Source organism: Euprymna scolopes, chromosome 44, assembly GCF_053919585.1.
Source record: "Euprymna scolopes isolate OS-2025 chromosome 44, ASM5391958v1, whole genome shotgun sequence".
Taxonomy (NCBI): domain Eukaryota; kingdom Metazoa; phylum Mollusca; class Cephalopoda; order Sepiida; family Sepiolidae; genus Euprymna; species Euprymna scolopes.
Genome location: NC_136525.1, coordinates 42,715,411 through 42,732,801, shown reverse-complemented (window position 1 = coordinate 42,732,801; position 17,391 = coordinate 42,715,411). Strand labels below are relative to the sequence as shown.

At 34.7% G+C, this 17,391-nt stretch overlaps 1 protein-coding gene across 4 annotated transcripts in view; it reads right to left on the bottom strand.

Annotated features, from left to right (window-relative positions):
* Positions 1–611: 611 nt before the first annotated feature.
* The window catches only part of LOC145268814 (gamma-soluble NSF attachment protein-like), a 69,491-nt gene continuing 52,711 nt past the window's right edge, over positions 612–17,391 (bottom strand). For all 4 annotated transcript variants that reach the window (XM_080124444.1, XM_080124443.1, XM_080124442.1 and 1 more), the window contains 3 exons: positions 14,442–14,600; positions 10,204–10,333; positions 612–813 (listed from right to left, as the gene is read on the bottom strand). In XM_080124444.1, the coding sequence (XP_079980570.1) occupies positions 643–813; positions 10,204–10,333; positions 14,442–14,600 (460 nt within the window). In that variant the 3' untranslated portion in view covers positions 612–642. The remainder of the gene's footprint in view (positions 814–10,203; positions 10,334–14,441; positions 14,601–17,391) is intronic.

The following is a 17,391-nucleotide window of genomic DNA, read 5'->3' as shown; positions in this document are numbered from 1 at the left end:
TTAAGAGACTTAGCATTATTATCTCGTTGTGGTTAACACCTGAAGAAGGCCAGAGGATGAGTTGGCCGAAACATAGTGAAACAACAACTATGAAGATGAGGATAACGATCTGTAAATAAATAAATATACTATTCTTATGTTATTCTTGTAACGTTTCGGCCGATGTAACTTCCGACTTTCGTCAGGTGCATCTTGTCGGACTTGGGAATCTATACGGAATTTCAAACTGAACACGCTAACTAAAATAAAGGGTTCAGTTGGAAATGCTGTATGGAATCCCGAGTTCAAAAGATCAAAGTGCAGTATCTGTTTTAATGCTACACATTTGATCCGTCCTGTTCCCAGTCAGTGAAGGAAGGAGAGATCCTTCTAGACTGAGAGGATTTTAATTTTTGTCTCGATCCAGAGTGCCCCGTTTTGGGGAGTTGGGTTTTCCTCCACATTTAGAAACCAACCTTGTGTACGACTCTGCCCTAGTGAGGAAGCACGTAGATGGGGGATGTAAAGATTCCCAAGTCCGACAAGATGCACCTGAAGAATATTGGAGTCTACATCGGCCGAAACGTTGCGAGAGATGACATCCAAATATGGAAAATTGTTTTATGAGATGATTGTTTTCTTTTCATTTTTTTTTTCTTTTATTTAAAGTAAATCCATTTCGTCATCTTCATCGTCATCGTCATCAAGATCGTCGCCTGCTAGTTGTGCCGCAGCTTCGGCTACTTCGTCCACTGGGTCGCCAGGTGATGGACCCCATTCCATTCCACTTGTACCGGTCGTAGGGATGACCAAATCTCTAGCCAATTTAGAAAACTACAAAATAAAAAAACAAAAAAACAGATGATATAATTTAATACACTTGTATCAGTCGTAGGAATGACCAAATCTCTGGTCAATTTAAAAAACTACAAAAAAAAAAAAAAAAGAAGAATATATACCGTATATACTTGTGTATAAGTCAAATTTCTGGGAGACAATTTTAAGGTCGACGTATACACAGGTAATATTTTGGGAAATGTTGTTGAAGAGCAACTCGGCGCTCGATCATAACTTTCTTAGAACTGCACGCCTGTGGAACTCTGTTCCGCTTGCCTGTTTCCCTCCCGACTTCAACCTGGATGTCTTCAAGTCCAACACAAACAAATTCCTGATGAACCCCCCCCCCCCCAAGTAATGACACCTTATAAATTCTCCAATACTATTGCTACACTATCCCTTTGATTACTGTACAAACAATAACCCTTATCCCTGAGTGGCCATTGGGACTTGATAAGTAGTAAATTTCATGTAAAAAAAACAAAAAAAACATAGAAAACGCGATTTTGTTTGTGCACTCAGTATATACTGGTAATCCTAGTAATTAATCGCACTCCTTCCAAACCCCAGTGCAGTATGTTTGCCAGCATGTAAGCACTGTGCGGTTTTTCAGGAGAGACGTTGCGAGCCTGTCTTTGTTTTATCGTCATTTCCATGGCAAGTGCTCATTTAAGCTCCAATCCCTGGTTCCCCCTCGCCAATCTTTCACGAAAAACACCCGTCTAGCTGAAACCACTGTCAAAAATTTTCCCCACTCTTTATCTGGACCAAAACCCAAAACATAGATTCCATGAACAAAGCTTCTTTCTTAGAAGTGCACGCCTGTGGAACTCTGTGGAACTCTGTTCCGTTTGCCTGTTTCTCACCTGACTACAACCTGGATGTCTTCAAGTCCAACATAAACAAATTCCTGATGAACCGCCCCCTTAAGTGGACACTTTATCAAATCTCAACACTAACGTACTGTACACGCAATAACCCTTATCCCTGAGTAGCTTCCGGACCTTGATAAGTGGTGACCACCTTGTAATGAAAAAAAAAAAAAAAAAAGGAGTTAAAGAAGAATTGTGTTCAATGCAAATTTATAAAATGCATTTTATTTTATTTTTTTTTTTACACAGGCATCACCACATTATCAAGGCCAAGAGGCCACTCAAGGATAAGGGTTAAAGAGTGTACAGTAGAAATTGGACAATATAGTAATCATTAGTAATGAAAATTCGGTAAATTTGATAACTTATATGAAACACCTCATCAAGAACTTATTTACGTTAGACTTGAACACAACCATATTGTAGTCAGCCGGAAAGCAGGAAAATGGAAGACAATTTCACAGGCGTGCAGTTCTAAGAAAGAAGCTTTGTTCATGGAATCTACGTTTAGGTTTAGGCACAGATAAAGAGAGTGAGAGGAATTATTGATAGTGTTTTCAGCTAGACGAGTGTTTCTTGTGAAATTTTGGTGAGGGGGGACCTTAGTCGAACACTTTCCATGAAAATAACGATACATCAGAGACAAACTCGCAATATCTCTTCTGTGAGATATCTACCAAATCGATAGAAAGATCGCACTATTTTTCCAGAGGCCTTGGCAACAGATTTGATGTACGTGTTCCATTTAAGATCAGGAGTAATGAATGGTCAAGCCCAGAAACTTGTCAAAACTTGAGGCCTCCTGAAGATGAGAGCCATTCATTTCAATTGATGCCAGATGTGGATCAGAATGTTGATGATGTAAAGAGAGAAGTTTGGTTTTAGATGCATTAAAAGTAACCAGCCACTCCTTTCCCCATTGTACTACGTGCTCAAGATCAGAGGAGAAAGAATCGGAGAGAACTTGGTCGTTTACTGTCTTAGATGTGCTACCATAAATTACAGTAATGAAAGTCTACCTTAATGGTGAGGAAATATGCTTCTCCACTTTCAGAGTAACAGTGATTGATTGAGAGGAAGACCACACACAAATCCAGGACAATAATTGATAACTGAATTACCTGGATCTTTCCCGTGGTTGAAGTTTGATAATGAATTAAACAGAGAAGAATCGTGTTCAAATTTTATTGTTTAAAAAACCCAAGGACAGGAAACGTCAGAATAATGTGTAGATGAAACCAGACCTATGCTGGCCTGAAGAACACCTGTTCAGAAAATGGCTTTCTGAATGACGACAGGATTTGACCCCTGGGGTCGTGTGAAACGATTTCATTTTTGGTCCCAGATTTTTGAAACTGCAGACGATTTGTGGAAGTGCATATATGCAAATGACTGGGGATTCCCCTCTTGACATGTTGAAATTTGGTTGGTCTGGCAGATCGCCAAACCCACCCCGCCCCTTGATATTTAATCAAGCGCCCAGGCTGTTTGGGGCAGATAGAAGCCAAATCTCAAGAAAGACACACGCTCCCAGAACGCTCGAGGACCCCCTCCATCTATCCTGACCGGCATCCAGTGGACAAAGAATAAGATTTTGTGAGACTTAAAATGTTTTAGTGAACTGAACCATGTACATATGTAAAAACCTGTAACTTCTGTGAAATTAACTTTTTCGTAATTAGAAAACCTGAGTCTGTCTGTCTTTGCCAGCGTGCATGTGAAGCTTTATTTTTGCTTTTCAGCAGAAATCAACACAGAGCTGAGATGCTGAGAATTTAAAATAAATACTCTAATGTTGTCATAAATGATTTTATTGGATTTCTTGACTATGAAAACCTCGGAATAGACACAAAATTCATGTTTCTAGATTGAATAGTTTCCAAGATATTGATATTATTAGATTTGGTTGGCAATCATTTTGTAAAATGGCGGAAATGTATGATGATTCAATGTGACTGACTAAAATTGTTACATAGACCCTAAGCTTTCAACCTGGTACAAAAATCAAAGTTTAACAAAAACTTGAATTGAAAATGAAAACTTGCACGTGGTGGGAACTCCATTACGGTATGTAATCATTATTTTAAATACAGCAATAATACAACATAATAAAGTGAATAACTTTTGTGAAATTAACTTTTTCGTAGTTAGAAAATCTGACTCTGTCTTTCTTTTCCAGCGCACATGTGAAGCTTCATTTTTGCTTTTCAGCAGAAATCAACACAGAGCTGATACGCTGAGAATTTATGTGAAGATCTCCCGGAAGAAGACGATCACATGCTCACACAAGAAGACTTCCATGGCGTCTTCCAGAAGTTTTTGGAACGGTACAAGTGCATTGCAGCCGGAGGAGATTACTTCAAAGGGGATTAAAGTTTCATGTGTGTACTAACAATAAAAGTGCCGATACAAAAAAAGTTTGGAAATTCATTGAAAGAAACTCGTGCATTTTATCAGTAGTAATTATATTATTGCGTTTCACTTGGATGTAATCATAATTATTTATTTGATTAGTCTAACTAATTAGTCTGTAAGCATCTCTGGTGCAGTGGTTAGAGTACCTGGAAAAATTCAGTTATAAAATTAACCTTCTTCTGATGGTTCAAGGTTCAATCCTCAATGTGGGTGACTGAAAATGCAATCGCAAATTAGTGAGGATCTCTATCCAGTTATCAAGTCTACTAAAGGTGCTACTTCTATGCATACACAAGTATCTGTATACATTTCCCTATGCAATAACTCTGTCAATTTTAAGTTTACAGAGTTGAAATTTTATATACAGGATACTGAGATTTGGAAAAATCTTTGGAATCTGTTTTCGGCCAGAGATTTGGCTGTGAAGGGGTCAAAGTTCAACGATTTGACCTTGGAGAACTCTACCAAACTCCTCCAACAATTTTGGGTCTAAACACTTAAAATTTTAGATATAGGTTCCTTGGACATGATCTGAGTTAATAACTTGATTTGAGCCCCGAACAATAAATGTTAAGGGGTCATAATAGGAGTCAAAGTTAAAAAAAATTTAATCTCTGCGGTCTCTACCAAATTACTCAGACAATTTCTGGTCTAAATATTTGAAATTTTACATATAGGGTATTCAGAGATAGGGCAAACTTTTTAATCGGTTTGGGTTGAAAAGTTTTAGTTATCAATATATAAACGTATGTATGTATGTTTGCCTAAAACTTTCAACAGATGCGGCAGATTTTTACAAGATCATTTATATCTTTAACCTCATTATTTCTAAAGTTTTTATATGTGTACAGACTTAGCTCAGATGGTATTGGAGAGCTACATGTTTTGGTTTTGATTCTCAAGTCATATTTTTATTTTTATTTTTTTAACTTTTGAAATCACTACTATATATTGGGTACAATATAATAATCAAAAGACTGTATAATAATAAATATAAAATCTACATAAATTAAAAAATCATGTTAAAGGCCTTTGATAGGGTATAGCATAAAAGTTTACTCAAACAAAATTTCCAGCTAAAGTGTAGATGGAAATGTCTTTTCAATTATTAAATCATTTCTCTTTGATAGATTCATAAAAATAGTGGTTGATAGGCAGAAATCAGAAATCTCACAGTATTAACAGCAAGAGGAGACTTGATTCCAAATATTTCTCATATGTTATATCTCCCCTCTTTGGTTTTCGTACATAAAGTAAATTTCACAGTGTATTCATAATCGCACCCTATTTTCAAAAGAGGGGAGATATAACATATGAGAAATATTTGGAATCAAGTCTCCAGTTGCTGTTATTTCAGATCATTTGAAACCATAGCAGCAAGTATTTGTCTCTTCTCCACCAAGGCCAGCGGTTTGGGGGAAATTATATATATCTATAAAAGTGAACATATCTGTGTATCTGTCTGTGTATCTGTGTACATTTCCCTATGCAATAACTCTGTCAATTTTAAGTCTACAGACTTGAAATTTTATATACAGGATACTGAGATTTGGGAAAATCTTTGGAATCTGTTTTCGGCCAGAAATTTGGCTGTTAAGGGGTCAAAGTTCAACGATTTGACCTTTGAGAACTCTACCAAACTCCTCCGACAATTTTGGGTCTAAACACTTGAGATTTTAGATATAGGTTCCTTGGACATGATCTGAGTTAATAACTTGATTTGAGCTCCGAACAATAAATGTTAAGGGGTCATAATAGGAGTCAAAGTTAAAAAAAATTTCATCTCTGCGGTCTCTACCAAATTACTCAGACAATTTCTGGTCTAAACATTTGAAATTTTACATATAGGGTATTCAGAGATAGGGCAAGCTTTTTAATCGGTTTGGGTCGAAAATTTTTAGTTACCAATATATAAACGTATGTATGTATGTGTGTTTGCCTAAAACTTTCAACAGATGCGGTGGATTTTTATAAGATCAGTATCGTTTTGAAGTTTGACCTTTCAGACACATCAAAAAATTGGCTAAAATCATTAATATCTTCACCTTCAACTGGGCACTTTTCTACAGGGAGGAGGTCGCTTTTTTTGCCGATATTTTCAAAAGTCATCCTCTCCTTTCGATTGTCTAGCCTTAATTTAAACCTACGTCACTTCCGGTTTGGCAATGGTCGTAAAAGCAAAGGCGTCAAGTTTTTTTCCCGTTCTTTTCCTTCTTTGCGATACGAGTTCGAGCCTGCCTTCTTACTACCACTTTTTTTTTTTTTTGCTCAACATACACCGTCAAACACCCGGGCAACGCCGGGCTAAAATGCTAGAATATATATATATATATATATATATATATATATATATATAAACTAAACTTTATTATAAATTTTAATAACACAAAGTTTTTCCAATAACTTAATAGTGTAAAGCTAAAGCTATGATAAAGATATTTTAGGTCAAAAAATCCAAACAATTCATATTTTTATTTAAAAAAATTTTTCTTCTTTCTGAAGATGAGATTAACCTTGAAAATTCAAAGAATATAACATGATAGCATGCTGGTTTGACACATTACACACACACACACATATATATATATATATATATATATATATATATATATATATATATACACACACACACAAATATATATGTGTGTGTATTGTTTTTTATACTAGCAGCCCCCCCCCCGTAATTGCCGTCATAAAATACGCATAGATATTATATTTAAATTAATACAGAAACCGAGTCATGTGCATGCAAGTATTATGTTTTTTCTAAACTGTTCACTTCTTATCTGTCAAAAAAAAATACTCGAGCTGAAACCGAAACCTAAAGATAGTGAGTCAAGTACGATAACCATTCGACCAGCATGACACGTCCTATAAAAAGGTGTTTTCAAACTACTTATTCTTTATATAAGTAATCTGCAATGTGAACTATTCACACTTGTGTATTCATGAAATTGTTATGAAACAGACAAAAATCTGATGACTCCCACATACCAAGTTTTCAATTCTGACCCCTAAGCAGCCCCCTTTTCCCGGATAAAAATGGATTAAAAAGTTGTCCACATATCTGAATATCCTATATACCAAATTTCAAGTCTATACATAAAAAATTCGTTGAGTATATAGGTTGAGTAGTGTCCTCACACATACACATTCTCACTAAATAAATAAATAAAATATATATATATATATATATATATTAGTGTTGTGCCGATGAATCGGAATCGGGAATCGGTTAAATCGGTAATTTTCGGGGAATCGGAATCGGCATCGGAATCGGCAAAATTTGTGTATAATTTCCGATTCCAAAATCGATTCTTTGAATATTTTTCAAAAGTTAATTTTCAATTGCTTGTACCGATTATAAATATTTATTTCTTTTAAACTATTAGTAAAACTAAACTCTATAGATCTACGTACTCGTTATAGAATGAAGTTCTCATAACAAAATCACGTAATTTCATTAAATAGTTTTTGTTTTACGCTCCCTTGACTAATTATCGCAGTTTTTTTAGGAAGATTCCGAATTTCCCAAATCGTTTTTACGGCATAAAATAAAAACTATTTGATGAAATTACGTAATTTTTTTATGAGAACTTCATTCCATAACGAGTACGTAGAATATATATATTTTTTTATTTTTCGTTTTTTAACATAGTGTAAACTGCACAAGCACCCTTTTTTAATACGTGAAGACAGTTTAGAGCTTCATCCTAGATCTAAAAATAATTTGGTTTTTAGTGGGTTTACAAATATCGTCCAAAAGTAGAATTTCAATGAGGGGGGACTTTTAAATGTAAATATAATTTCTTTTTCAATCTGAAAAATTTCCAAATGTTTTCTCTTTATCTATTTTATCCAGACTTTGATAAATTCATTGTGAGATATTCATGTATATTTTTAACTTTTCCGAAACCCGAGAAAAATGCGACGGTGTCAGACAATGTGGCTCCAGGAAAATAAAATAAAAATCTATTCGTTTGAAATCTTTTCATATTAAACTCCTTGAGAAATTTGGCAAGTGGGTGTGAAAAAGTATTGTTGTCGAAACCAACGGCAACGAAGGTGTTAATTACCCCATAATACTTTCAACTCAACTTTTGAGTGAGATTGGCGGGCTTCAGCGAGGCCTCCGTGATATATATATATATATATATATATATATATATATATATCTCACGGAGGCCTCGGCTTCAGACGGCATTGGCGCCGTCGTAGCAATCCTTAAGTATAAACATAAACAATACCGGCAGAATCAAAGAAAATCACACTGGAAGCATATTTCAAATTAAATCAAAGGCCAAGCCTTTTCACAATTTTGCCCATTCCTTGTTGGTCCCCCCGATTTATCGGAGAGGGACTATAGTTTTCAGTGGCGTTCGTCCGTTCGTTCGTTCGTCCGGATGATTCCCGGATAACCGTCCATTACTTTTTTCTGAAATTTTGCCACAAGTTGTACTCCAATACGTAGATGTGCACAACATCGAGTTTTTTTTTAAGAAAACTCTCGTTGCTCCCCCAGGGGCTGAAAAGGGGTAAAAAATGCCCAAAATGGCAAAAATGACACTTTTGGCCCCATAACTTTTTTCCCGTCCATTAGATTTTACTGAAACTTGTCCAAAATGTGAAGGCAATTGTTGCAAATGTAAATTCAGTATCGCTGACCCTGGCAAAACTCTGGTTTGCGCCCCCCGGGAACTTTTAGGGCTAAAAACCACCCCTTTTTTAGGCTCTTTTTTTCATATTTGTCTAAAATGTGATTATGTATCTCTATTTAGTGTTTTTTTATGGTGCTGAACTCAAATTTACATGTCTTAAGGCCTTAAACATAGCCGTTTGTCCATTTTTACAAGTAATCAGCTCCCCCATGGAGGCAAAAGAGGTAAAAAAATACCTCAAAATGACTCTAAATAACTTTTCATCCATTCATTAGATTTTTCTGAAACACATTAACCTCAATATCATTTAAAAAATCAACAACAAAATCTACGTAAATATATATATATATATATATATATATATATATATATATATATATACACTAGCAAAAGAACCCGTCGTAGACTGGGTTCAAAAACAGCCAACAGAAAATGGACTCTGATTTATGAAAGTATGGTAGGTTATGAAAAGGAAGGGTTGTAAAGAGATAGCTTTGAATTTGGGGATATCAAAACCAAAGCAAAATATGATGAAAGTAAAAATAAAATATATAAACCCCATAATTTATTATACCATACTTGTTCACACTGAAACACTTATCACAATATTCTGTGGATCTATATTAAAAAAACCTTGTTAAACATTGTGACATATTTTCATTCTATGGAGGTCAGGTGCGAACGAACACCCCATAATTTTATTATACCATATTTCTTCAAACTGAAACATAATTATCAAAGTATACTTACGCAGATAGATATGAAAAGTCTTTATTAAAGTTTGTGCCTATTTCCATTCTGTGGAGGCCAAGGCGCGAACGCAGACCCCACAATTTTAACATACCATCCCTATTTAAGTTAAAACATACTTATCAAAGTATTCTTATGTACATCTATATCAAAAACACTTGTAAACGTTTTTTTTAATTTTTTAATTTTTTATTTCCATACTTTGTGGACCAGACGTGAACGCAGACCCCACAATTTTAATGAACCACCGTTCTGCCAGATCAAACATACCCATTCCTGTGTCTCGATACATCTTCTATCATTATATGTAATCATTTTTTTAAAATAGTCAACCATATAGGAGGCTATTCGTGACTAAACACACACACACACAGACATTCAGCTTTATATTATAGATATACATATATATATATAGGGGTTGGACATATGTTGATAAATAAATTGAAATTATCAATACCTTATGTTGGTAAATGAATATTTTCTAACGATTGAAAATTATTTAAATTTTTCAGTATTGTCATCATTTTTTTTTTTTTACCTTGTCTCATACCCAATGGTGTTTCTTTTTAAACTGCCTTTAAACCCAATTCTTTACATACTATGATTTCCAAAAATAAATAAATAAATATATTTAAAAAAGAGAGATTCATGCAACGGTTTTATAAAATTAACGGTTTTATAAAATGACTCACAGCGTTGTCCATGTGTCGAATGAACGAGGAATCAAGTACGGCTCTTCCTGCATCTTCGTCACACGTGTCGTATGCCTTTAGTAGCCGGTGCATGCAGGCAGCATCTTCGCTTTCAGGAAACTCTGGGTACCTTTGGAGCAAAAAAAAGTTACAGATTTAGTACATATTTTTCTTGTCTCTTCGTAATTCGATAATTATTCTTTTTGGTTCTCGTCCAGAAATTTTTGGAATATAATGTTTTTGTTTCATCATGAGTACGCACAACATACAGATTTTTTTGATTTTTGTGCTTTTTTGGAGAAATTTGGGCAAGAACCTTATCTTTTTTATTTACTATAAATTGAATATTTAATGAAAAAAAATGCAATAACAAATAAAAACCAGGCTTCTCTCTTTTCGTCATAATCGCTCTGACCCCAATCGGGCCCCAATTGAAATGAATGGCTCTCGTCTTGAAAAGCTTCTGGGACCGACCTTCACTCCTGATCTGAAATAGAACACATTCATCAAATCTGTTGCCAATATCGCTGGAAAAAGGGCTGGATCATTCTACTACTACAGTAGGTATCTCACTGCCGAAACAATCCTCTGCCTGTATAAGAGCCAAATACGTCCTAAAATGGAGTACTGTTACCACGTCTGAGCAAGAGCTGTTCGGCGCACCATATCTTGCCTTGATAGGGTTCAAAACCGATTTCGAATCCAGTGTAAGAGAGCTGCTGATGCTGGCTTAGCAGCAGTAGCCATATGCAAATGACCAAGCCAGTTGCACGATGTAACAGCAAAGATAAAAAGGACACACATTTTCAGAGAAATATGTATACAAGATGTAAAGGATTCGAGGCGTGTTCGAGACACGAGAGAGCAGAAAAGGACCTGTTCATGACACATCAGAGTGGGAAAGGATGTGTTCAAGACTGTTCCGAGAACTAGTATTGAGACGTGTTCGAGATGTATGGTTGGGATCAGAGCCAGGACGAAAATTCACATCTGCTCAGAAAAGGAGAAATTAACCATGTAAATATTTAGAAAAATGCATTGTTGGAAATACCACATATAAAGGCTTTTGAAAACAAAAAGAACAAAAAGTGCATCAAGATTTTTCTTTTCTTCTGTTTCCATGTGACGGAGTCTACAATGTGTTGGGTCCATTAAAATGTAACGACACCATTAAAAACATATGTACAACATCACACCAGTTGGTTATAAAAAAAATCAGTTTCATTTAGGATGTTTGAAACCTTCATGTAGTCCCTCCTGTAAGCACCCAATGTCTTTCTAGAAAGAATTCTCACTGGAAAAATATCAGTGAAACCAATGCCAACAATAAAATTTTCAGATTCATACATTATGACGATTATCTGTCTCTCTCTCTCTCTCTCTCTATATATATATATATATATATATATATATATATATATATATATATATATATATACTAGCAGTTCAGCACAGCTGTGCTCGGGCCCTATGTACTGTTCATAACTTTATGTGCATATGTATATATATATATTAAAAAGTTTGACTCATGTCCAGGTAACCTACATTTAAAATTTCAAGTGTCTAGACCCAAAATTGGCAGAGGAATTTGGTAGAGTCTGCAAAGGTTAACTCTTTCAACTTTGACCTTTTGGCAGCCAAATTTTTGCCTAAAAACTGATTAAAAAGCTTGCTGCATGTCTGAATATCCTTTATGTAAGATTTCAAATGTTTAGACCAAAAATTGGCTGAATAGTTTGCTAGAGACCGCAAAGATCAAATCTTTTGTACTTTGACCCCTTGGCAGTTAAATTTTCGGCCAAAAACTGAATCAAAAGGTTGCCTTATGTCTGAATACACTTTAAGTAAAATTTCAAATGTTTAGGCCAAAAATTGTCTGAGAGGTCAATTTTTTTTTTAACTTTGACCCTAATTTTTACCCCTTAACATTTATTGTTAAGAAGTTAGAAAGTTTGATCTACGTCCAAGTAACTTACATCTAAAATTTCAAGTGTTTAGACCCAAAATTGATGGAGGAGTTTGGTAGAGTTTTCAAAGGTCGAATTGTTGAACTTTGACCCCTTAACAGCCAAAGTTTTGGCTGAAAACTGATTAAAAAGATTTTCCCAAATCTCAATACTCCTTATGTCAAATCTCGAGTCTGTAGACTGAAAATTTACAGAGTAATTTGGTAGGGAAAATGTACAAACACAGACAGACACACACACACACAGACACTTTCACTTTATATATATAAAAACAAACATTTATTTCCATTCTTCTAATTACTGTTCCCATCTTGAGTGTTATTTTCACAACGCTTTGGTTGATGTAACCTTTGACTTTCTTCAGAACCTTTTAATTAATCCACGAGGAATAATATGCTCTTGTCCTGTCAGCCATCTTGAGCAATTCGCAATTGTATTTTGAGTGTCGCCCACATTGAGGATTGAACCTTCAACCACCAGAAGTGTAATTTTTACAACTGATTTTACCAAGTACTCTTCACTACACGATAGGTCTTTGATGTTGTGAGATGAGAATAGTAGTCCAAATAATCGAAATTATATGAACTATAAGGACCTGTTGGCGTTCTGTAGATGTTCGGCTTAAACGCTCTTATATTATTGTAGCTCTTTTGTTAAAACTGCAAAAGTATTTATCTAAGCTAGCAGAGAAAAGCAAGTTCGCTTAAATATATTTTAATTCTTGCAGATTTCATATATATTATTGTAGAGTTAATGTTCTTTCGATTTTTATATTATAAAGCTGCGATTTCAAAAATGATAAAAAATAAATCCATATCACTTATGTATCAGCTTGAATCGAAACCGAAACTTATGAAAAAAATATGTATATATAACTTGAATTCCTTCAGCTGTAATCGAAACCAAAACTTATGAAGAATTCTTGGTTAAATTATTTATTACAAGAAATGGAAGTCCATAACAATTAAACGACAGTCACTCGGATGCAAGCGCAACACACAAAATAAATAACACACACACTATCCTATTAATATATAGATAATCAATCCTAATTCTTGCAATCACATCAGCACCTGCTCCACCCTGTGTTCCATTTATTTTTCAATGAACTTTAATCATGCATATCTTGGTTATAATCAACTAACGTACTTCCTAACTTCCAGCATAGCGCTACCAGAAACAGTGACCAGGCAAATCGTTTTTCCGATCATTCTTTTTTTTATTTTATGATCACTGAAAAGTTTTCCGATCTTATTTTAATTAAGAATTGTTGTAATTAGTTTCTTTGATTTTTAAAGAATCATGGAAAACACTTTTTTTTTTTTTTAATCATGTAAAACTATTTTGGGAATATTATGTATTGGATACATATTTTTATAATGTTTGAAATTTTGTTATTTTGATTTCAATCATTTTATCTTTATACTTTCGTAAGCATATATTTATTAAATAAATTCAAATAATAAAAAAAAACATTTTCGTTAGGGTTTGTATTCCTTGATAGAAGCACTGGTTGAGTTTGAATAAAATACATATTAGATATGTTTGAAGCCAAAACAACGCATTATTACAAAATAAACAGATATTTATTTTGTTTGAAATTTATATTGAAATTTATAAATATATTTCGAAGATACACTTCATCATCAGTATGTTTTTTTTTTTTTGCCATGTTGTTGTTGAAGCATAGAATCAGTAGAAGTCCGTTTGTTGCTTTTATGGTAGGCTTTTCAAATGTCGGAACGGTGCGTTAGTCATGCGGAATTCACGGCCTGCTAGTATATATATATATATATATATATATATAGTATGAAGACGAATATTGGCTGAAGAGAGCTTGATAAGGATACCTTAAACGGTCCTTATTATCGGGCTTGAAACCGACGGTACCAATGATTTGTCTCATCTAACAACTTTCTGTACACAAAATATAAATACGCTCTTATATTTCGGATTTTCCTTTTAATTGAGCACTCTGCTGGATTTCTTTTTCCAAAAAAACTAATCATATATATATATATATATATATATATATATATATACCTGGCAAATTCCATTTTTTATTTTCACACTTTTGCACCGATTTTTCCTGGTGTAAAACCCAAATATAAAGTCTTGTATGGGTTCGAATACCCTATATATTAAGTTTCATATATATATATATATATATATATATGTATATATATATATATATATATATAATCTTAAAGTAGTGCTTCATGGAAAATTAGGAAGTACGTCAGCTGACTATAACCTGTATCTTTTACTTACTTGAAACATTTTTCGTAGAATGCATACGCTCCAGCAAAATCCTCGTTATGTAGAAAAACAAGGATAATTCCGGTGACGGCTTTACCAATCATTGGATAACTTTGGGAACGTTCATGGAACATGATTTCTTTCTGCAAACATTCTAAAGCTTCATCTAGCCTGGAAAAAATAAAAGAAAAAAAAATGTGTAATCTAACAATTACATGCAAGTGTGAGTTTGATCTGAATAGAGTTAAATGAGCCAAAATAGTTATCTCCCCTTTTTGTGTTGATATTAGAGATGTAATTAAGGGGTTTGTTTTACTTGTTTTATTATTTAAAAAATATACAACAAATAAATGTTATCAAGGGCAAGATTTTTTTTTTTTTTTTACACGGTGGTCACCACTTATCAAGGCCCGGAAGCCACTCAGGGATAAGGGTTATTGCAAGTATAGTACGTTAGTGTGGAGATTTAATGAAGTGTTTACTTAAGAGGGTGTTTCATTAGGAATTTGTTAACATTGGACTTAAAGACATCCAAGTTGTAGTCAGGTGGGAAGCAGACAGACGGAACAGAGTTCCACATGCGTGCAGTTCTAAGAAAGAAGCTTTGTTCAAGGAATCTATGTTTTGATTTAGGCACAGATAAAGAGTGGGGGAAATTTTTCACAGTGGATTCAGCTAGACGGGTGTTTTTCGTGAAGGATTGGCGAGGAGGGACCAGAGATTGGAGTTCAGACGAGCACCTGCCATGGAAATAACGATAAAACAAGGGTAGGCCCGCAACGTCTCTTCTGTGGGAGAGAGGTTGCAGGGTAGAGAAAAGGGCATCCCCCACTAAGCCACAAAGTCTATTTTGTACTCTGTCAAGGCAGGATAGGCTGTTTTTAGCAGCTCCTGCCCAGATATGGCAGCAGTATTCCATCCTTGGACATACTTGGCTTTTATATAGATAGAAAATTGCATCAGTAGTGAGATATCTTCTGGAGCGGTAGAAGGATCCCACCATCTTTCCAGCGACCTTGGCAACAGACTTGATGTACACGTTCCATTTCAGATCAGGAGTAAAGGACAAACCCAGAAGCTTGTCCAAACGTGGGGCTTCTCCTAGACGAGAGCCATCCATTTCAATTGATGCCAGATAGGGATCAGAGCGTTGATGATGTAAAGATAGGAGTTTGGTTTTAGATGCATTAAAGGTAACTAGCCACATCTTCCCCCACTGAACCACACGCTCGAGATCAGAGGAGAGAGAATCAGAGAGAACTTTGTCATTTACAGCCTTTGATGTGTTGCCGTAGATGGTCGTGTCATCAGCATAGATAAGTTACTTTTCTACTTAACAGGATAAGTTTTTAGGATTTTATTTAATCTAAAATGTTTATTCGGTTCAAAAATCATACAGTGTTTATTGATATATTTGAAAAAGACAAATGGCAACGAGGTCTCCGTTGAAGATGTTAAGTTTGCGAAAATGAGTTCAAACTAAAAAATTATATAAAATACTGTTAGAAACCAACTCTATATATGTTATATTGAATGAGTTTCTAACAGTATTTTGTATAATTTTTTAGTTTGAACTCATTTTCCCAAACTTAATGTATTCAACAGAGACCTCGCCACCATTTGTCTTAATGTTTATATATAAGGTATAATCATGCTGACACACCGGTTTCCGATAGCTCACCATAGTTAAGCAATGTTGAGCCTGGTCAGTACTACAATGAGTGACTATTTCTGAATTCCAGGTGCTGTATGTGATCTCCGCTTATCTCAGCATTGTTTCCAGTTGTTCTGGTTTTCTCTTGTCACTGGTCTGGAGAGGTGTGGTTGGGGATTGCACAACCCTTGCCTCACAATTTTATCCGCAGTTATCCTTACAGGGGTTATCCATTGTCTTTCAAGACTGAACGAAGGCAATGACAACATAAATCTAGTAAGTATGAATTATTATTGCATAAAATAACTCATAGATGCTTGATATACCATAAAACAAACCAAACCAAAAAACACTTGGCACTTGTACAGTTTAATCAAGACAGTAAAAAATGAAAATATTGAAAAAAGGTTATATTGTACGTATCCGTTTTGGACTGAAGATCTCCGAAAAAAAAATTTCACTTAATTTGCTTGAGTAGTTTTTTTTTTTACAGCGGAAAAACGCATTTTTATGACAGCACGTTGAAGGCAGACATCTTGGAATTTAAGAAATTTTTGTTTGGATTTTAGAAACGCCACAGGGAGATAACTCTAGTTAAAGCGCCGACACTCCCTCCCCATCTTTAATAACTAGCTTTTCTTCCTAAAAATCGAACCTTTTGCTCGGTATCATAACAAATTGCTTTTTCGCTGTAAAATAAAAACTACTAGATGAAATTAAATGAAATTTTTTTTCCGGAGAACTTCATTCCATAACGGATACGTACAATTTAAACTTTTTTTCGATATTTTAATTTTTTTTATGTCTTGATTAAACTGTACAAGTACCAAAAAGTCGAAATATGCTGATTCATAAAAAATTACTTTTACCATTTATAAACTAACTAGCGGGGGTACCTGGCATTGCCCGGGTGTTTGGAGGTGTGTGTTGGTGGTGGTGGTGGTGGGGGGGTTTAGATTAAAACAACCCTGTTAAAAAAAAAAACGTTAACGTTTTTGGCCAATTTTTTGATATTTTTTGAGCAAAGGATGGAGCTTCGATGTGATACCGAGTTTGTGAATTTTCGTCGCGTCTGTCGAAAGTTTTTAGCAGACATCCAAACATACACACAAATATACATACATACATTTTTGCTTTTATATATATAGATTATCTCAGAATTAAGCAATGTTGAACCTGGTCAGTACTAAAATGGGGGACCATTTGGGAATTCTAGGTGTTGTATGTGCTCTCTGCTTATCTTGGCATTATTTCCAGTCGTCCTGAACTTCTCCTTGTCATTGGTCTCAAGCAGTGCTAATTCAGGAG